The sequence below is a fragment of the Vanacampus margaritifer genome, chromosome 2, assembly GCF_051991255.1.
Source record: "Vanacampus margaritifer isolate UIUO_Vmar chromosome 2, RoL_Vmar_1.0, whole genome shotgun sequence".
Taxonomy (NCBI): Eukaryota; Metazoa; Chordata; class Actinopteri; order Syngnathiformes; family Syngnathidae; genus Vanacampus; species Vanacampus margaritifer.
In genome coordinates this window covers 42192230-42213570 of record NC_135433.1, presented here as the reverse complement: position 1 = coordinate 42213570, position 21341 = coordinate 42192230, and the positions used below count along the sequence as shown (strand labels likewise).

At 38.7% G+C, this 21341-nt stretch overlaps 3 protein-coding genes across 6 annotated transcripts in view; 1 reads left to right on the top strand and 2 right to left on the bottom strand.

The window, feature by feature from the left end:
- Positions 1-2748: 2748 nt before the first annotated feature.
- On the bottom strand, positions 2749-5554 carry LOC144045002 (uncharacterized). 3 transcript variants are annotated; one of them, XM_077559761.1, is made up of 3 exons: positions 5378-5554; positions 3379-3544; positions 2749-3217 (listed from the first exon to the last, which is right to left on the bottom strand). In XM_077559761.1, exons 2-3 carry the CDS (start codon positions 3521-3523, stop codon positions 2817-2819), a joined length of 546 nt encoding a protein of 181 aa, XP_077415887.1. In that variant the 5' UTR covers positions 3524-3544; positions 5378-5554; the 3' UTR covers positions 2749-2816. The 3 variants fall into 3 exon arrangements, with proteins under 3 accessions (XP_077415887.1, XP_077415888.1, XP_077415889.1); XM_077559762.1 differs by having other exon boundaries at positions 3379-3532; XM_077559763.1 differs by lacking the exon at positions 5378-5554 and adding an exon at positions 4425-4526.
- A 1465-nt stretch (positions 5555-7019) lies between these two features.
- On the bottom strand, positions 7020-9706 carry tmem125b (transmembrane protein 125b). Its single transcript, XM_077558424.1, has 2 exons — positions 8361-9706; positions 7020-7893 (listed from the first exon to the last, which is right to left on the bottom strand). The coding sequence occupies exon 1, from the start codon at positions 9122-9124 to the stop codon at positions 8408-8410; it is 717 nt and encodes a 238-aa protein (XP_077414550.1). The 5' UTR covers positions 9125-9706; the 3' UTR covers positions 7020-7893; positions 8361-8407.
- Positions 9707-19761: 10055 nt separating this feature from the next.
- Positions 19762-21341, top strand: part of LOC144043383 (low-density lipoprotein receptor-related protein 8-like) — an 85763-nt gene continuing 84183 nt past the window's right edge. For both annotated transcript variants that reach the window (XM_077556962.1, XM_077556961.1), the window contains exons 1-2: positions 19762-19957; positions 20338-20454. In XM_077556962.1, the coding sequence (XP_077413088.1) occupies positions 19891-19957; positions 20338-20454 (184 nt within the window). In that variant the 5' untranslated portion in view covers positions 19762-19890. The remainder of the gene's footprint in view (positions 19958-20337; positions 20455-21341) is intronic.

Sequence of the window (21341 nt, the reverse complement as noted above, 5' to 3'; positions counted from 1 at the left end):
CACTTCCCGTAGATGTAACCGCCATATACTTGTCCAATATTGTAAACGGGAAACAGACAATTCCAAATTCATCTGGTAAAAAAAAAGAAGTCATAATTGTTGTTCTTATGTTTAGTCAATTGGGTTTTATTATTCATTATATTGCGCTACACATATAGATATAGATATATACTGTACTTTCAGTGACGCCTCTGCATTTGGGGCCAGTGGGGCCGGGCCCCTCTAGATGGCACTGTTGAGCACTATGCAGGCTCATAATTGGTCTTCTTTATAGCTAATAAGTTATCAATTTTGCAGAGCACTCAAAGATGAGCTAGCTAGCACCGGATTACGAGCTTTGATTGTACAATAAATCTTACCTTCATACTAAAACTTCTTTCTTTCTGCCCACTTTGAGTGCTCTGCATGTCAACCAACGTTTAAGCTGTTCCACACGGTGTTTGTATATTGAACCATGTTGAAATTTTCACGCCTGGGACGTCCTCTTCTTCCAAAATGACGCGTAAACTGGTGTGGTCCGCCGGTGGCTACTCTGTTTGTGCATGGGCGTCATTTGAGTTCAACCCACTGTCGTTCGCTCAACCAATGAGGTTGAGCTTTAGCCCGCCCAAATCCTCCAGAGCCCGCCCTCTTCTTTACGAGTACAAATCACGGCGCTCTACAAGTACGAATCAGTTTTGCACCATTTGTAGCGAGATATTTGGTGCAAAACTCACGTGACTGGACAGCAGCAGAAAAAACACTTGTGACTCCTAGTGGCAACTTCTTTGACTACAAGTTGTCATTTCTACAGGTACAAATCACAACTTTTACAGATACAAATTTACACTTTTTCGATTATATCGATTATAGAACAAATAGTAATCCCAATTATTTTGGTAATAATTGAAATCACAATTATTTAAATTATTTTTTTTTAATACAAAACAAGAAAAAGTTTAAACATTTCAAAATATGAAGCCAAATAAAATTATTTGAAATACTGTAATTATGCAAATTCCTTTTGGAGCAAACAATATTTATTAAATTTGTCATTTTAAAGTAAAAAAGGAGCAAATATATACATTTAAAGAACTCAAAATGAGTATGAATAATCTTTTATATTTCTTTACAGTTATGCCAATTTTGTATTTGAAAAGAGTGTAATAATTGAAATTGTAATTAGATTTCAATTAATTGCACAGCCCTATTTTGAACCATTCGAAGGTTTTATTCATAGCCTTAGCATATCCTGTGTAAGGCTACGAATGCTAGGCTACTTCATTTATATAGCGCTTTTCCACCGGATTGTGATCTTGAATTGAATTAGAATTTATTGTGTAGGCTTTGCTGCTAGTGGATGTAAAGTGCCCACTTTTGTGCCCCACTCAACTTTTCATGCCAGAGACGCCCCTATGTACAGTAAGTTCAAATGTCTTGGACCACATTTTTTGTGCTCATATAAACTATATTCTGTATACTGAAACATGAATGTCACTCAGCAGAATTCAATCCTATTCCAAGAACAAAGTGTTCCCAGAACTGTAAAAAGGTGAGTTGGTCTGTCTCTTTGTTAGTGAGCAGGCTGCTTTTCTGATTCATGGAAGACTGAGTGGTGCCAGGGATTTTTAGAGTGGAGAGTTCCATTTATACCACGAGGTCACAAACGCACATAGTGAAAATACATTTCTGTATTCAGACTCCATCCTCACATAAAATGTTGTCACCCCCACGCCCCCACCACTGATTCTTGGTTCACAGACCCGCTATTTTGCACATTTGATTGTAACTTTGTTGTTCTGCCTCCTGTTATATTTGAGGTGTTTCCATTGTCGACCACTAGGTGGCAGCACACTGTTTGGTTTGACATAAAATTTAAAAGAAGAAACAGGAAGTACCCCAACTCAGCCTAGTTTTTGCTGAAGATTATTGAACGTGAAATACGTTGTAATCCTGCTTTTAACGCCTACAGGAACAGACAGCTGTAGGTTAACATTATGATTATTGATGAATAATGTGTGATGATAAGTTTTTTAGTTATAAACACGTGCCTCGAGTGTATTTAAATCGGGTTTTTCTTTATCACAGATTTCCCTTATTTCAGGGATGGCCTAAAATGTAATTTCCACGATGTTGATTATTTCTTTCTCTTTCTCTCATTTACAAAGTTTAGAGTTTTTTAAAAATGTAATTTAACTTAACTCATTCACTGCCATTGACGGCTATAACGTAAAAAACGTAAAAAAAAGAATTAGAACTATTTCTATTAGTTTAAATTTTTTCCACTTATGTTAACAAGAGTATGAAAACCTAGAGAAAAAAAATACTGTACATTTAGAACAGATATAAAAATTTGTGATTAACCGTGAGTTAACTATTGAAGTCATGCAGTTAATTACAATCAAAAATTTAAATCGCCTGACATGAGTTAAAGAAACAAAACAAAAGGAAAGATTATTAAAAATTAGGGGCGTCAGGCGATTACATTTTTAATCGTAATTAATCGCATGACTTCACTTACTAACTAACTCATGATTAATCACTAATTTTATATCTGTTCTAAATTCACAATTAAAAAATTCTAGATTTTCATACTCTTGTTAACAAAAGTGAAAAAATTTAGATTGATAGAAATTGTTCAAATTAATTTTTGACATCGATAATCGTCAATGGCAGTGAATGAGTTAATTGGGCTAATTGACTTTTGGACAGGTTCACAGGTTCAGACACAGTCATATTAATCTTAACATTGTTTATGCTGGGTGCGTCTGCATCTGTCAAGTGATAAAAGTTAGCAAAAAAAACAACAACAACACATTTCTCTCATCTACTGTATCTCATCCAATTGTGAACTGCAGATCATCATCATCACTATCCTCTAGTTCATACTCCTCCTCTTCCTCATCTCTTTCCCTCTCCGCCCGTTCCTTCTCACTGGTTTGGATGTAATTATCTTCAATGAAGCCGTCGTCGTCATCCTCCAGTGTGCCGACGGTCCCTCTCATCGCACCTACTCTACCTGACACACTGCTTGGGAAGGACGCATCCTCTTGACCGTACTGGCTGATCCCGTCAGCCTCTTGCAGCAAAGAGTGTCTGTAGCTGGCCAGAAAGCGATGCAAGAGACGGAACTTGACCGACATCACAATGACAAGCGAGACAGCAATGGCCGTGCCCAGTCCAGCGGCCAGATAGGACCATTGGGTCGACCTTTGGGTGTTGTCGTCATTGGTGAGAGCTGAGAAGACGGTGGGAGAAAAAATGCATAATATAAAACAATAAATGCGTGTTGGTTGGATTGCAGTGCACCAGCGTTGTAAACAGGATTCTTGTAAATCAAATGTCAGAGCTCAAAGTTCTACAACACATCTTGTAAAATGTGTGTAACTATTGACTTACCTCGAGTGTCAGTGGCGTTACTGTTGGCAAGATCACCGTCCTCCATCAGAAGATGTCTTTGCGAGAGATTCTCAGGTTGGTATACAGTTGCACAATGTGCTGTTCTCATCAGGAACACAATGATGCTGCAGAGCCAATTGAACATTTTTCCAGCCTGTGAGGAAACCTAATCAGACAAAACACTTTTTTTCCCGCAGGATAATAGAAATGCCTTCCGTCTTTCATATCTGCTTTTCCATTATAGGAAATGCTGTCCAGTGAAACATCAAAATGAATTTGATAGCCATGAATTGGCAATAGTTCAGAATTTTTTTTCAATAATAAGTTCAACATCAATATCGTGGTAAATTTGACATTTTAATGTGATACGTTTCATGTTTTAACAAGTTATCAAGTTATGTGATTAAGTACGACTTCTTCCTCTTTGTTGGTGTTTAATCAAAGTGAAAGTCAACCCCCAAAATTTATTTACAATACAATGTGCCCCCGCTATTCTAAACACTGCATTCTGATTAATATTGAGTTTATGAGTTAAGCAACGAAATCCACCCATTCTTATCGATCTCACGGGGCGGCCATTTTGTCACGTACTGTCAACTGTAAATGACATCATAGTTTTTCAGGGCTCAGGTCACGACCAATCACAGCTCACCTGTTTTCTGAGTTTAGTCACGTGACCTTTCACATGCTGAGCTGTGATTGGTCCTGACCTGTGATGTCATTTTCAGCTGACAGCTGGCATTATGGCCACCCCAGAGATGAATAAAAGCGGGTGGACTTTACTGCTTTAATCATATTCAATGCACTATTAATCAGAGTACTATGTTTAGACTATTGTACTATATATATATATATATACTACTGCATAGAAAATATTATTGTCAAGAAACATTTTGGGTTGACTTCCCTTTTATCGGCAGTCGGCATCCGTTGCAATGCATTACCGCCATCTTTCGTTTCCTTCTGTTCTCTCAAATACATTTTCGATCAACAGTTAATAAATTCTTGACAAAAGTCCAGTCTTATTTAAACAAATATTAAGGTACCTTTGTTATATTATTTAAGTATTCCACTTCCCTTTATCCCACGCTCTAATATCGCTGGCGTCAATTCTCAATATGGCAAATTTCATATTTTTTCAAAAATCTGTACTTTTGGTCAGTCCACACGTGTGGGTGTCATTTTTACAAATGAATGACCAATGTGAAGTGTTGACATTTTTTTTCCTCTTTGATGATGCAATGTTGATGGTTGAGCAAACATGCCAAATTTGAGGTCTCCTGAAAAAAATGACAATTTTGGAAGTACAATAGGTTTTGGCCCGACACCAGTGATACGATTTCTTTCTTTTTTCTTTTTTTAAATTCCTGAACAAAATAAAAAGCAGCCATTTCTTCTGGTTCAGGTCACTGCTATCAGAGTCATCTTATTTTTAAATCTATCTTGTCAAACACTTGGCCTTATTTTTTTTTTTTATAGTATTATAGGAGAGTAGCGTTGTTGCAAGTAACTTTGATTTATGACATACAAAAAGTACTCCAGCAGTGACTTGAAATTTATTTATTTTTTCTAAATACAAACTATACAGGAATTAGGAAGAAAGAGGCTCGATCTTATTTCCCTGATACAAACAGCCGTTTAAACTGACTGATCACGTTTTAACATTAAAACGTGAATATTATCATGTTAATATGATATTGATTTTTTTCTTTTCTTTGTATCAAACCCTAACAAGAAATGCATCCGTTATCAAATCAGGCCATCGCATTGTTGAAAATCAGGACAAATGATTGATTGACAGTCCCCCCCCCTTTCTTACTTCTGCTGTATGTTTAGGCTGTCTGGGTTTCATTTGAAGCAATAAACAGTTAATGGCAACATAGGTAAAAGATTTCTGCAGCTAAATGCTAACATCTGACTGACCCAAATCAACCAAGTCACATAATACTAACTTGTCCTAACCACAAACAAACAAGAAAAACAACTAGCAACAACTCACCAAGTGGAAACTCTTGAGTGTGCCGTATATTTAAAGTTCCTGGTTTCCGTTTTAAAGGGTCTTGTTGTTCTTCCTCTCCTGTTTCGCCTTCTTGAAGAACAACTTAGTGGGCAAAGGTTGCAGGATATGCCCTAACGTCTACCTTTCCGTGCCATGCCCATAAGGCAGAAGTGTTAATGAATAACGTTATTCGGTTTTGCTATTTGTTAACTCCCCTTTGCTTTTCCACCATTTCAAGCTAAACCTAAAATTGAATCCAGGTGTGACCGTGTGTATTATAAATAATCCAATGAGGAATGAATACGTCTGTGCCTTGAGACTAGATGGTGGAAGTGTCCATTCATATGAGCAATGTGGTGTTGCATCAACTTCATAATGATTGGCTGAAATTTGGCTCTTAGTGCATCTCCTCTTAATTAGTGCTGTAGAAAGAGAGCAAAGCAAATTGACATGACTACAATAATGTCTTCTTTTTTTCAGTGCAGTATTCATTGAACCTTTCGGTTTCAATAGGGGAGGTCATGTGATTTCATTAAATGGCAAAAAGTGTCTTTTTGAACAATACCGTCCCTGCCATATAACTATGGAAGAGAAAGTCAAGTAAAAAAATGTTGCTGACAATAATATGTTTTATGCGTCCCCACTAGTCCTAACTTGCCATTCTGATTAATTAAAATTTAGTTTGTGGAATATGAATTAAACAGAAAAATCCCCCCGGTCGACTATTTTGCCACTTGCTGTTGACATGGCATCACAGTGCCTAAGGGGGCAGCTAATGACCAATCATGGCTCACCTGGATTTGGACATGTGAACAAGCTGAGCCCTGAGGCCCTGTGATGTCACCTTCAGCTGACAAGAGGCAAAATGGCTGCCTCCTGAGATGAATAAAAAGGGGTGGATTTTGTTATTATTGTAAAGAATATTTCTGACTTAGCATACTGATGATATTAAAAAATAGCAATACATTAAAAAAAAAGTAAAAAATACTCTAATAATTTTGAAAAACCTGGTAGCCACTCAACGTAGAGAGAAAACAAAAGGCAGGTTGTGCTGGAATTAAAGAGCATTGTGTGCCTGTCACCAGTCATGTCAACATTTGTGACCCTTGTTGCTTCTTTTCTGTATGCACCAGTAATTGTGAGCATTTTTGCCAGGGGTGGACATAAGTGGATGTTTTGAGATGATGCTACATATCGATGCAGTATTGCATAATGCTAATGCTAAACACAAACATAATTTGCCTTTGTGTTAAGTAGGACAATGATTAGAAAAGTTTTAAATCCTTTAAGAAAGGTTTGCTACGCATTTTTATTTGCACTTATAAAATAATTGGCTATGCTGGAACTAGACATGAACGAGTATGAACATTACATCACAATTATCATAACCAAAATGTTATCCTCATATTACTGAAATTAATGTAAATAAAAATTAGGATTAAAAAATATGTACTGTATATATAAAATCAGCAACTCTCGGTACGGGTACCTTTTGAAATTAGAACAGCAATGTACAGGTATGAAGGAGAACATGAAAATGAAAGTGATATATTAGTGGTGATGTAATGACAAGTACTGTAAAATTCTGTGAATAACACTCATTTATTTGCTTTAATAATGATCCCAAATCAGGGGTTTACTATACAGGAGGCTTAATGAGAAACAATTTTTTTTCACAATGTTTCGACGTTTACCGGTACCTAAGCAGTATACCTAGATGAAATTAAATAAATAAATAAAATCATTGATTTAATAGCGCATTTCATGTACAACATAACTGAATATGCTCCACAAACTGCCATTAAAAGTACATTTAAAAGCAGTTATGAACAGAGTTAAAAAGATTTAAAGGCAAAGTCAAGAAATAAAAAATAGCATACTAAAATTATTAGAACAGTGTAAAGTGCAAGAACAATATTTTCGAAAACAGGATTTTTTTTAAATACGTTGAAAGACCTTGAACACAGGTATGGGAAAAGAGCACATTTTTAAACCTGGAATTAAAAGCTTTTGCACTCTTTTGCTATGTTTTGAATCTTTATTTATTCATAATATTCACTCTGATATTGATAATAAAGGAGGATACTAACAAATCGGGGGACCATATTATGCACAACAAAAGAAAAAAAAGAGTAGCATTTACTTGAAATATTTTATTCTAATGTATTTTTTTATTTCATTTTAATATATTATAATAAATGATGGCAGCACGGTGGTTGACTGGTTAGCACGTCCGCCTCCCAGTGCAGAGGACGTGAGATCGAGTCCGGGCTGGGTGGAGTTTGCATGTTCTCCCCGTGCTTGCGTGGGTTTTCACCGGGTACTCCGGTTTCCTCCCACATTCCAAAGACATGCATGGCAGGTTGATTGAACACTCCAAATTGTCCATAGGTGTGATTGTGAGTGTGGATGGTTGTTTGTCTCTGTGTGCCCTGCGATTGGCTGGCAACCAGTTCAGGGTGTACCCCGCCTACTGCCCGAAGCCAGCTGGGATAGGCTCCAGCACCCCCGCGACCCTTGTGAGGAAAAGCGGTCAAGAAAATGGATGGATGGATGGATAATAAATTATATTTACTTGAAGTAAATTTTACAAGTAGATTTTTTTAGTACATTTTACCAGTTTATAAAAAAAGAAGAAGAAGATACTTAAGGGTTGACGAACTAAACAAACCTACAACGTTCAGGTGGGGAGTGTCGGGCGGAATCCTTACACCAACAAAAAAGTTTTTGGTCTCGTTTTAGACACACCAGTAATGCAGTATAGTGGCAAACAGTGGCTCAGGTGGTAGAGCGGCTGTCTCCCAAGCTGAAAGTCATGAGTTTTTTTTATTTTAAATAAACTGGTAAAATGTACTCAAAACTCTCCTTGTAAAATTGACTTTGAATTTCTGAGTGAAAAAACTTTACTAGGTTTTTCAAGTAAATATGACTGATTTCAGGGTGTGTATTAAACATGATTAGTCACTGGATTTTACAGTATTACCTGTTTCAATTCCAAGGATCAACCATACAGTACATAGTTGCTTTGACTCAGATCAGACTGCTTCTGCTGGAGGCAGGCTCTCTCCTGGCCTGGTTCATCTGTCCTGCTGAGACACAGAAGACACGGACTGACCCATCTCCAAGCCTCCGCGTGCTAATCGCTCTTCTCCTCCTGGTGTGCGCCCTTCTTTTCTCAAGGTGGCCCAGCAGACTGTACGCCACTAAAGCCAGAGTCATGCCAAGTCCTGCGGCTATCAGCACCAGACCGGACACCAGCATGTCCCTGCTGCCTTCTCCTCCATTGCTGATCCTGGTCGCACATAGTAAAACGGTCCCACACAGCATCACTGCCAAACCTACAACCAGGATGAGCACCGGGTCAGCCCGTCCGCCGCTCTTCAGCTGGTCGATTCGGCGACGGCTGTGCACGCAGTTCATGTCCTGAATGGCGGAGCTGAGAAGCTGCTTGAGCAGAAGTGCCAGGGAGAGGAGGCACAGGGTGGTGCCCACCCCGAGACGCCACTCACCGGACATGCCGGAGCTGGTAGCGGAGAGGAAGCCGACGCCACCCAGGCCCAAAACTAATATGAGAGCGATCGAAGCGCAGTAACACACGAGGGACTGGCGTGGCTCTCGGAACCACCACAGCTCAGTCTGGTCTTCCAGGGAACGCTGTTGGAGCAGGTCCAGGTAGAGGCTTGGTGGTTGGTGAAAAGTGCGACGAGACTGGTAGGAGACCTCCATTTCAGGCATGGTGCCGGACATAGCTCAAGGGCACGGAGGTCTTGTAGTTGAAGGAATCAAAAAGAGTTGAATATCTCTGCATCCCATCCTGAAACGCTGTCCAGAGGCTTGTTTGGTCTTGCTTGTAAATGACTAAAAACTCAATGGCTTTAGTAATATCCTCCCGCTTGTCACTTGATTAAACTCAAAACAGGTGCTTGATAAATTTTCGAGTTCTTTCAGCAGAGAGCCTCCGTCATCATCGACACCAGAAGCTGATGAGCCACCCTCTCATCATGCTCTCGATCCCAGTGCCAGGCAGACAACGTCCGGGCAAAAAGACAGGTCACAAATGTAGCGCTAGATCATAGTTTGAAGATTTGTTACACAATGACCCCCACACAAGAGCAGGACGTTGACTGATGAGCACAATGACTGTGCTGCCCAAGGTGGCTTGTGGTGTGTGTGAGGCCTGAATGAGGTCAGCGTGTCACAATAATGGCGTTTCTGTGATCCAAAAGATGGCGTCACGCTCACACAGTTGGACTGCATGGATTGGATCAAGTGAACGCTAGTTCTCATCAGGATGGTGTTCACACAACATAAATACTCTTGTGAAGTAAAAAAAAAGAGAGTAAATGTAAAGTAAAAAGAATCCTTTCATTTCACAGCGTGCATGAATCATAATCAAAACCCACGTGAACGTTAAGCGTCAGTGGGCAACGTCAGAATGCTGATGCGTTCAAGTGCACTATGAAAAATTGCCAACTTCCCACAGTCAAAGACTCACAACCGAAGCATGGAGGTTTTTGATCTTTTTAGTGTTTTGTTTTTTTCTTTTAACACAACCAAATCATTTAAGAACATTCTAGCTAGGCTTGAGCCTATCTAAAATAAACCTAACGACACAATTGGCCCAGGGACTGGATCTGGCCTGCCACATTTTATTCGGTCCACAACAGCAAATAAAGTCTACTTCATGTTTTTTGCTAAATGGATTTGTTCCTTTCATTTTGGCAGAAAATCTGTATCGGATTGGCAAATCTTTCATTTGAACCGTTATTACAAGCAATTTTTCACTAACTCACTTATAGAGGAAGTCAAGAAAAAAACATTTGTAATACACAATAATTGGATTAATATTGCTTTTGTGGAATATTAATTAAGCAGCTAAAATTCACCCGTTTTAATCCATCTCAGGTACGAATTTATATATGAATGGACTAACAATGCCGCTTTTTCATCGGCAGAAGAAGTGGAGCCACCGGCGGCAATCTTACGTTGCCACTCGCTTAACCCGCCTAACTTGAAAACATTGATTTCCCTGTAGCATTTTCATGTTTATTTTCTATCTCTATGGTGAAAATTCCATTGGGTATGGTGTATGGTTTTACAAGTTTGGGAGAAAGGCTACATGCACATGTCATTGGTAAGAATGTGATTTAAAATTTTCTATTATGAATGATATCTCTTGAGTTTTACGCAAAGATTCATCTGTATCACATTGCTTGAACTATCAACAATGAAATGAAAGCGAAGCCCATCGGCACAAAATTTGCTGTGGAATATAAACCTAAACTGTGTCAGGAATGATTCAATACACTCTGAATCGCCAGTGTTAGATTAACAGTAAGAGTAGGGATGGGAATCGAAAACTGGTTCTTGTTGAGAACCGGCTCCCAGCGTTTCAATTCCTTGGCATCGTTTTTGCTAACGATTCCCTTATCGGTTCTGTGTGGGCCGATGACGTCACCACGCGCGCGAGTCGCGGGACATTTCCGTGTGCACCAAGCAAACAAACATGGCAGGCCAACTTGCATTGTTTTCAAATGGGATATTCCGTCTAAGGGAGGAAACACGAACACTATGCAAACGCATTTGCACACGCAGCATGCGATGACTGTCTGTCGTGTTTGTGAGCGCTCCGGAGTCCCGGTGGGATCAATACAGCAGCAACGGCCACCAGCAACGCAAGCGTTCTCTCCTATCAACACTCCAGGTACGGGTAGTAATAAATTAGCGCCAGTTTGCCTTTATGTGAAACGTGCCGTTAGTACAGGTAACTGTTAATGTTAAAGCCTGTATCTCACTAAACGGCGCTGGCTTGCGAGGGTACACAATGCGGCCAGCGAGTGTTTTTTTCCCCCCTTCTTCATCAGGGTTCATTCAAGGTTGCAAAACGTGCAAAGATGTACAGAACGAATCATGACTTAAAAGCAACACTCTCTACTTCCACACGACCACACTGACTCTGCTCACGGGAGTCACACACCAGTCTACTGGCTGTGTCTGTTTTGACCGACACAGGGAGGAGGAGTTTTTGAGTGCTCAGCGTTTATCTTAGTGTTGAAATGTTACTGGAGTTAGACATTATAGTCACAAAATAATCTAGGTTGTATTTTCTAAATTTCTACAGAAGATGATTTTTTTTTTTATGTGCTTATTTTTCAAATCTTTTTTCTTTCTTTTCTGGGGACCCCACGTAGTCCTCAAATGTGGACCTTAAATCTTCACTGTTGGGTTTGTTAGGCCATGTTACTTTTAAACATGTCACCTGTTTACAGATACAACTAAGACATTTTTTTAATGCTAATCTATGTTTATTCATCTTTTTTTTTTTCAAAAAAAGAATCGATAAGAGAATCAATAAAGAATCGAATCGTTAAGTCTGATCTAAAACGGAATCGGAATCGGAAAAATCTTATCAATTCCCATGCCTAACTAAGAGTGTTAAATCTAACACTAGAAAAGTGTTTATATGTGTCACAGGCTAAAACGGATTGTGCCAACACAGGCACTCTGAGGCCCCGACCAAAAAGGTTTCCAGTCAGCAGGTTGACTCCCGTGGGGCTCAACTGCCCAGCCGGACAACTCTCTCTCTCTCTTCATCTCTGCTTCAAAAAACGGGCTTGGCCGAAACTCCGATCCAAAAAAAGAAAGGTCTGCGCTTCTCGGGCCAACACTAAGACCCTCTGTAAGTGCAACTTTGCAAACATTAACCAGATTGGTGCATCCAATTAGGTTAAACAACTAGGTTAAATGTGGGTCCTATGTTGGTTTGATTAGGAAATCCATCACCTCGGTTAAAACCGTTTCTCCTTTCTTGTTTTTGTTTTCTTTGATTATTTTATCATTTTTTTCTTGTTTTATTTCCTATCACAGTAGTTAGAGTTTTGCTTCTTTTAAGTTCCAAGTAGATTTTCCCAAATAGATTAGAAAATAAACGTGCACAAAATCAAAACCTGATTCTCTACTGTGTGTGTGTGTTTTATCAATTTATAGGAATCTCTAAGCTGAACAAAGAACTCACTAAATTGTAAAAAGGGTACAGCCTTCACTTTAACGAATGATTCAACGAGGTTCTCATCTGTTGTCCTGATAAAACTCCGCAGTTTTGCTCCACAGGTTCCACTCAAAATTAATTTAAATATTGACTCTCCTTTAATTAACGAGTCAATTGATTATGAAAGCTGAGAAATGCGAGTTCAACTCCCCCTCGGTCCAGTTCCTAGGTTTTGTGGTTGAACATGGGCAGCTTCGGGCAGATCCCGCGAAGATTCGTCCAGTGTTGGGATGGCCACAACCTTCCACACCCAAACAATTAAGAATTTTTTTCATTTCATTTTGGGGGTTTGCTAACAAAGTTTGCTAACTTTTATCGTTGCTTCATCGGGAAATTTAGTGAAAGGGTGAGACCACTTACTAAGTTAATGTCTACGAAGTTCTAGTTTCGTTGGACTAAGGAGGCAGAGGAGGCGTTTGTGGAACTTAAGGGATTGTTTACATGCCCGCCGGTGTTACGCCATCCTGATCCTCTTCTTCCATTTGTTGTTGAGGTTGAGGCATCCTATTCAGGAAAGGGGGCTGTGCTGTCTCAACGCTCCCCTGTCGACTCGGTGCTCCAGCCCTGCGCCTTTTACTCAAGACGTCTCAGCCCGGCCAAAGTCAACTACAACGTAGGGAACAGGGAACTACTGTTTTCTTCAACTGAGGATCGACGCTCGCCGAGTCTCTCTCGCGCTCTCTCCCGTGCACCTGAACCAGTCCGTAAGCGCGCCTTCATTGCAATCTGACCATATACTACTGGTGCAGCGCTTTAATTCAAATATAAAAGGATTGACAGGTCAAAACGCTTCCATCTCTATTCCCCATCTACCTGTTTCATCTACCTTTTTTTTTTAATCTTAGTTCGTTAAATTGCATGTTTTGTTTTTATCTTTGATTCACATTTTTATTCCGTTTTATTAATAGGTTAGGCTGTGACTGATATAGGTGTGTGTTTACTAAATACATTTGTTGTCTAGAAATTAAATTTCTGCCAAATCATTTTTGTTTCCTGAGTGGATTAGTAATTCTCTTATTGAAGCAAAGAACTCCATGATTGACTTAAGTAGCAACTTCAGAATATGAATACTTGATGATAGGATTTTTATCGTTTATTTTGCTCCTATAAACAAGCAAAGTCAACGCGGTGCCCCCAGAGGTTGCTGAGGAATTTACAACTCCCCCCAGTACCGTCTAAATTTCTCATTCGCCATTACGGCAACCCAAATAATCGCTACAGGTGTATTTTGGTTGTTTTATTTTTTCCCTTGTCTGTTGCAATCCCCTTTTGTGCTGTTTTCTCCTGGCCTAGTCCAGCACTTTTTGTTGTATTGTTACAAATTCCAAATTAAACATTGTTACACTTCCTTCTGTGGTCTGCATATTAGTTTACCTGGACATAATAGCTCTCAAGTATTTAGAGAACATGAATTTGTGCTACATCAAATCACCCACAGCTGTTTGCTATTCACAGACATAACTGCAGACAGAGAACATTGTGGTAAATGGGCTGCAAGTGATTTTCTCACATTAAAAGAAAAGACAAAACTAGTTTGATGGAAATTGTATGATGAATAGCAAGTTCTGTGGTACCGTACCAAAAAATCAGAATATGAATTATTCACATGTACTATAAACCCAATACATGCCTGGCTAAATAATGCTTTCTCATTTCATTCCCAGCTGCAACCCTTTAAAAAAAATCAAGATGTGTAATCTTCTTACAGTAACTATCACTGCCATCATACAGTATTATCTTATTATAAATAATGACCAGAGAATTAAACAGCATTTTTTTCATTCGGATAATTACATTAATGATAGCAAATCCATCCCCTGGGGTGAAATGCTATCATGCCCTTAAGACTTACAAAAATAGGTGATTCGGTGAGGACCATATTTTATTTTGCAGATCAATTTTAAATGATTGCACAATGTGGGGGAAAAAATCTCATCATCTTATTACATGGAATGGGGACAGGTAGGCCTACAGTGAACATTGATTACTGACTGGTACTATACCATTTAAATAATTATTTATCATTAATTATTAAGGTATGCAAATATTGTCAAACGAAGAAAACACAAAGAAGCATTTAAAAAACAATTTTTTTTTTTTTGACTTAACATAGTATGCTTGTAAAGAGTCAGCCAGCAACTGCCTAAGGTAAATTAAAAACGCGCTGGTATCGGTAGAGTTCAGAAAAGAAAGGTCAGGCTGCCCAGGCTATTTGGATTTAATGAAATGTTAATGACATACAGCATGTACAAAACAAGAACATATTATGTTCTGTACCTTGAACTCAACAGGCTTTCAATTCCATCTGAAGAGAGCTTGTGTTCAAATACTTAAACAACAACATGTTGTCGTCAACATCAATTTGTATGATAATCGCTGGCCAATAGAAAATGAGTGAGCCTCTCAATTTCTGCTGCAATACAGAGACGGACTGTACAGCATAATTTCATAACATGGACCACAGATTGGAGTACAAAGTTCTCCAGTAAAAAAGGTACAGTCGGTCTCATTTAAGTTCAACAAATCAATACGCATTACAGTTTACCAGAGAATTGTTTCAAGTATCTACTGTAAAATTTGGTGGCACGGTGATTCAAGATTGGTGAATAAAGACACACTGTAGAGTAATATGTGTCCATATCCACAGCTTTATTATCATCACATCATACATCACGCCAAAGGGTAAAATCACACCGTTTTTGGTTGTGTGCTGAGGCTTTTAGCTTGTGGTAGTAAAATGTGGCAGAGTGTAATTTGTAAGTACAACCAGCAGAGGAAAGCAGAGTAGCGCGCAGGACTCTCTATTTGGTCATTCAGCACAGCACTGATTCCACATCATGTAACGGTCCACTACCGGCAAGAGATGATGAATGCATTTTATTTGTATGTTTATTTATTTACAGTGCATAGTAGTGAAGATCAAATTTTGCAGCACCTTTAAAAAAAAAAAACACTTCAATGCCCCAAATTGAAAAAAATAAAAAATAAATTCATGAATGACAGTGGCCTTTAAAAAAATGCAGCATTGAAGTGGTCCTCATCACTTCCCGTCCACACCCTCCAGTAGAGGGAGAATAACTATTTTCCAAGAACTGCTCAATGAGTTTTTCAATTTTACATTTAAAATGAGAATGGGAGGCTTTAGCTTTCTGATGGTGGTTGCTCACAGTCCTATATTAGACTTCAAACTGATTTTACAAAGTCTTTATAAAGGCTACTTGACCCACGACTGCCGTTATTACTGCAGTAATTCAATGCAGTAAATGTTCTTCCACTTCTCCACCTGATACAATTTTCAACTGAATTTTCTCACTGTTAATCAGGGATCACAACTTGGCACTAATAATAGTTGGCACACATAATTTTAACATCCATTAAATAGATCAATTTATACAATCTTTTTGTAATTATTATTATTATAGCACGCATTAAAGATTGATGAACATTTGCAGTTGAGGATACAGACTTCTTCTCAAATTCTAACCTCTGGGAATATGTTACTTCAATGAGCGTAAGCATTCTTGCAACGTTAGGAAGCACGACTAGTCCAAGCAGTCACGCTCAGGTTGTCCACACCTGCTGAGCCACCCAAATTCAATTTCAGAGCACAGCAGAGCCGTGCGAGCAGATAAGAGAGGATCACAAGGTCAAGCAATTTTGTATCCCAGTGGTGCTTTTGTGCTGAGGTTTGGGGAGAATTTGTAAAAGCACGATTAAAGTTCCTGGAGGACTGCTGGGTGATATGATGGATTTGCACAACGGGAGAAAAAAAAAAATGAAAGAAAAAGGTTTGCTTTTCTCGTCTGACTATTCAGCTCATGACTCCTGTGCGATACCTCATCGTGTTCAACAACTCTTTTATTAATACATACCCTCAGCAATAATGTGATGTTTCTCATTTATATGCAAATGATGTGAAGGTGAAGCAGAGGGAATATGATTTTGAACAGGAAAAGGACCCTTGTTCCTTTTTCATTAACTAAACTGGAACCTTATTGCTCTTTCTTTGCACAATTAGGTAATACTTGAGTGCAGATGTAAGTGCACGCCCCAGTATTTACAAGGTCAGGGGAGGTCAGGGGCTTCCAGCGTGAGCCAACAAGGACGTCTTTTGAATGTAGGCCACAGTATAATCACTTATTTTAATGGAGAAGAGCTCAACGACAACTAATCCCCATGTCAACCTCAACATATATGAGGACATGCGTGCATTTGCACAAACAACTGCATTTACAGCCAATGAATTTTTAAGAGTTGGGGGGCTGTTGGTTGCACAGTATAGTACAAGTACTCAACTATTGAGTAGTCATCAGTACCGATGCCAGTTAGTACCGATACCACTAGTACTTTTGAAACATACCCCCCCACCAAAAAAAAAAAAAAATCAATGACAGATATACTGTATAAAGACATATCTATCCCAAAATGACATTTCCCCTTAAAATTGCAACAGTTGTGCTTGAAAGTTTACATACCCTTGGGGTATATCACAGGTGAATCAACCATCCACACACAGCACCCTCCATATGAGCAACTTTGTATAGATTTTTTCTATTTTTATTTATTATTTGCACATAGAAAACAAAACAACATAACATAATCAGAAACATTGGATGATCTCACCTCATTATACATCTTCATGTTCAATCAATATACATGCTCATATTCAGTATACAAAAAAATAAAAATAGCCTTAGTACATCGAGGACATAGAAGAAAAAAACATTGTAGGAATATAAGATAAATATATATAATATCTGTGGTTGAGAATAAGATTTAGTGACTTTGACTTTTCAAATATGTTTTAAGCTTGGTTTTAAAATTATTTAGTGAGGTTGACTGAGCTGATATTTGGATATATTTGTAATAAAAATAAATTAATTCTTTATTAACCCTAATAATAATAATAATAATGTATCAGATTTATATAGCGCTTTTCTGGACACTCAAAAAAACTTTAATATGGATACAATATTTATGCACTAACACATTCACACTCTGGTGGCGGTAAAGCTACTTAAGGTACTTCCGGGGCAGGCTGACGGAAGCGTGGCTGCCAATGTGCGCCTAAGGCCCCTCCGACCACCACCAAACATTCGCACCTTTCAGACCCAAGTGTGAGTGGCACTGGAGGCAATGCGTGTTGCTCAAGGCAAAGTGTCTTGCTCAAGGGCACAACGACACATGACTTGGGGAGAGCTGGGATCCAACAGCCAACCTTCTGATTACTGGACGACCGTCTCTACATCCTGAGCAGGGTTATTAAAGCTTTTCATTTTAGTTAGTTTTTATTTTGTTTTGAGTTTTGGTTTTTAAATTTAGTTAGTTTTAATTAGCTTTCAAGGTGGTTTTGGTAGTTTTTATTAGTTTGAGTTATTTCATAAATGCTTAGTTTTAGTTTAGTTTTAGCTAGTTTCAATATTAGTTTTAGTTTAAAAAAAAGTGTATCACTTGTACACAATATTTAAAAAAACACCATGGGAGCAACGTCATCTGAAGGTGCTTTTCTATTGGCTGCTGCTAGATGACGTCACTTTTGTATTCCGGTTAATATCAAAATAATCTACTTAAAATCACATTTAACTCTTTGACTGCCATGGACGTTAAAATACGTCAAGTAAAATCTACGGAGGGCCGCCAATGACGTTAAAAGACGTCATCCAATTTTATTTTTTTATTTTTTTTTGAAACGGGTGGAGGAAAGCCTTGGCCAGCAGTGGTGAAAGTTTCAAGCAGATCTAGTTAGCCTAATGACTATTTTTGGCGCTAGATGGCAGCAAACGACGTCATAAAGGTTCACGGGCTAGCGATGCTAACACCGGAAAATGCGGAGCACAACCGAGCACGCTCAGGCGGACGTTCAATCGGACGACGAAGAGTGCCCCGAGTCCAATGCATATTCATCGGAGGAGTGGGTACAGTCTGCTACTTGCTATTCCCCGGAAAAAAAGGCCGTCAAGAAAGTGTAACGTCTGCACGTGAAACGGACAATCGAAGTGAAACGTATCTGTTGTGCAAATCCTGCTCCGTCTCCTTGCACGCAGGGGAGTGTTACAAAAAGAAAAACTGTATTTGAAACATCCACATAATTGTAAATAGTACCACAGTTGCACACATTTGTAAATAGTTTGCGAAATTGTTTTGTCAAATTGTTACACTGTTGAATGGAAATAAACATATTTTGCAATCTAAAAACACTTTTTCATTGTTGGTGGTGGTGTATTACAGAAGTAAAGCACTATTTAGGTGTTTGTGGCATCATTCATGGACAAAAAGAAGTGTAGAGTTCACTAGAGTGCATGAAATAACATCGTTTCACAAAAAGCTCTTTTTCTCCGCTTTTTGTTTCAAAACAGAGCATTTCGGTGAAACTAACCATTTTCTATTGTTGATTACTGAAGAACGGAATAAGGTAGAAACAAACTTTTTTTTCCTGATGAAAGATGAGAGTTCAATCTTTCATTTGGTAGTATGTGTGTTTCAAGCAGTAGTCCAAACACAACATTTTCTGTGGACGTTGAAAGATCAGTCAAAATGCTTAAATCGGCTGGCACTGGCGACATCCCGTTTCTGAAAACGTCTGGCAGTCAAAGAGTTAAAATCATCCCTAAAGGCTCATGCATTAAATTAATTACCAAAAGACTAAAACGAAGGACATTTTTGCTATAATTATACTGTAGTTAGTTTAGTTAACATAAAATGTATTTTCAGTTAGTTAAAAAAAGAAGAAGCATTTTCTTTTTTATTTTATCTCGTTAACGAAATAGTTTTTTGAATTTTTGTTTTAGTTTTTTCGTTAGTTTTGGTTAACTAAAATAACCTTGACCCTGAGCCACGGCCGCCACAATATGCTGTAGAATAATCTCTAATAGACAGTTAAAACAATTAATAAAATAAAAGAATAATTGAAAAATTAAATTTTACCAATATACGTTTCAGATTTTTATTTTATTTTACTGCTGCAAGAGTTAAATTAGTGCATTTTTGTTTTACCACCATACTCATTTATTTATGTATTTATTTTTACACAAGTATTTGTCATTCTATTTGCAGGTCTTTTATTTTGGATCTCGTTAGACTATGCAATTGTATCTAATTTTGTGACTAGTGAGTAGTTTAGGGGTAATTAAATTAATTAAAGTTAACAGCACTTAAATCACAAGAGGGGTTTCCCCCTAAAAAATATATGTAATTCTATTCTATTCCATTTTATTCTAATCTCATCTATTCTAGTCACCGCCCCTTGTGGTGTCGTCATGCCGTGGACAGCCAATGAGATTGGAGAGGATGATGTGAGGGGGCTTCATGGAGGGAGGGGTCGGTGTTGATGGTGGAGGTGGTGATTGTGGTGGCGTCGGGGGTTTTTTACAACGGCGGCGACATCCTCGCTACGAAGCGAGCATTTTTTTTGTTGGTACGGGCTTTGTCTAGTGCACGTGAATGAGCCGCATCGCCTCCTCTGGAAATGTGGACGGACGTGAGGATATTGTTACTTTTTTACATGGCACTGCCGAGGATTCTCACCTCAGAAGGTCAGTTGGTGTAGTAAAGGAAAGGATAAGACGTGAGACGGTGGCGTGTGTGTGTGTGAGTGGATGCTGTGAATGAGCGTGAGCGCATGAGGATGCTAGTTAGCGTCTGTCATGTGTTTGCTGGCTGCCATGCTAAATGAATCTTTGTTCCGGCCAATTTATTATATTTGCAATCCCGATTTGTTTACACACTATACTCTTACCACGTACAAAAGTCCATTTATGACAAAACATACCCCGCGCTCCCCTCGGCTAATTGACCTCAATGCATGCTGCATATTAATTAGGCATTCATTTGCAAATGATAGTTGGGGCAGCAGACATATTCGTTTGTTATTCACCCATCTGGATGCTGATTCCCCTCTTGTTGTGTCCCTAAGTGACGGAGGAGTGTGAGGATGGACAGTTTCAGTGTAACAACAAAAGGTGTATACCCACTCTGTGGAGGTGTGACGATGACGACGATTGCTCGGACAACAGTGATGAAGAAAATTGTCGTAAGTAGTCACGTCACACGTGTTACAGTTTTGTTGAAATGAAAATATGTCAACGTAAGTCCCTGTGGCAGGAATATAGCATGGAAGCACAACTTGACCTCCACTCACCTGTCAGAACATTAGAGACGCATGCATACAATCCACGAGCTGTACCTAAAAAAACAAAAAACAAATCTTCCTTCTCATTGTCTTCACTGTATTATGTTTTATTTGAAACGAAAAACATTATAGCTGGCAAAATGCGATTCCCACCCGTAACCATAACACACATTAGCTACTATTATTATTTCTCCCTTCTTTAATGCACCTACATGATACTGCTGACTCTACTTTGGACGACATGTGACTTATTGCATATGTTGTGCCATGAATCGAAACCTGCAAATTATTATCTTTGTAAAGACTGGATTTGATTTTTGATACAGCCTTTTGTATTGGATTTCATTAGCCAACATGGGGACCTACATTTTTTGCGTCTGGAACATGTGCAACTTGTTACCCTGGAGCCCAATAATTAGCCTTAGGTGGTACATTAGTTTAGATGGTACACTATTAGAGGAACATAATTAGACTACAAATTTCAGTTAGTCTACAAGGTGTATTCAAACTCAAACTTCAAACTACGAGTTTTGTCCTTTAATTGTGGTTTAGACGAGCAACAAAAGAGCACGTGCGGTCTTTGAGAGACAAAACGGGAAGAACATTGCCATGCTGGAGCAACCTTCCAACTCACCAGACCTGGCTTTGTTTAAAAAATTTTCCTCATTCCCGAGTTCAAGAGGGTCATTAAGGTGACCCAATTTGACGACAGAACTGTGGAGGATCCTGTCAGAATCCTTTTGAAAGTGCATGAACGTGTGGCAGAAAAGGGCAGGAAAGTGTGCCAG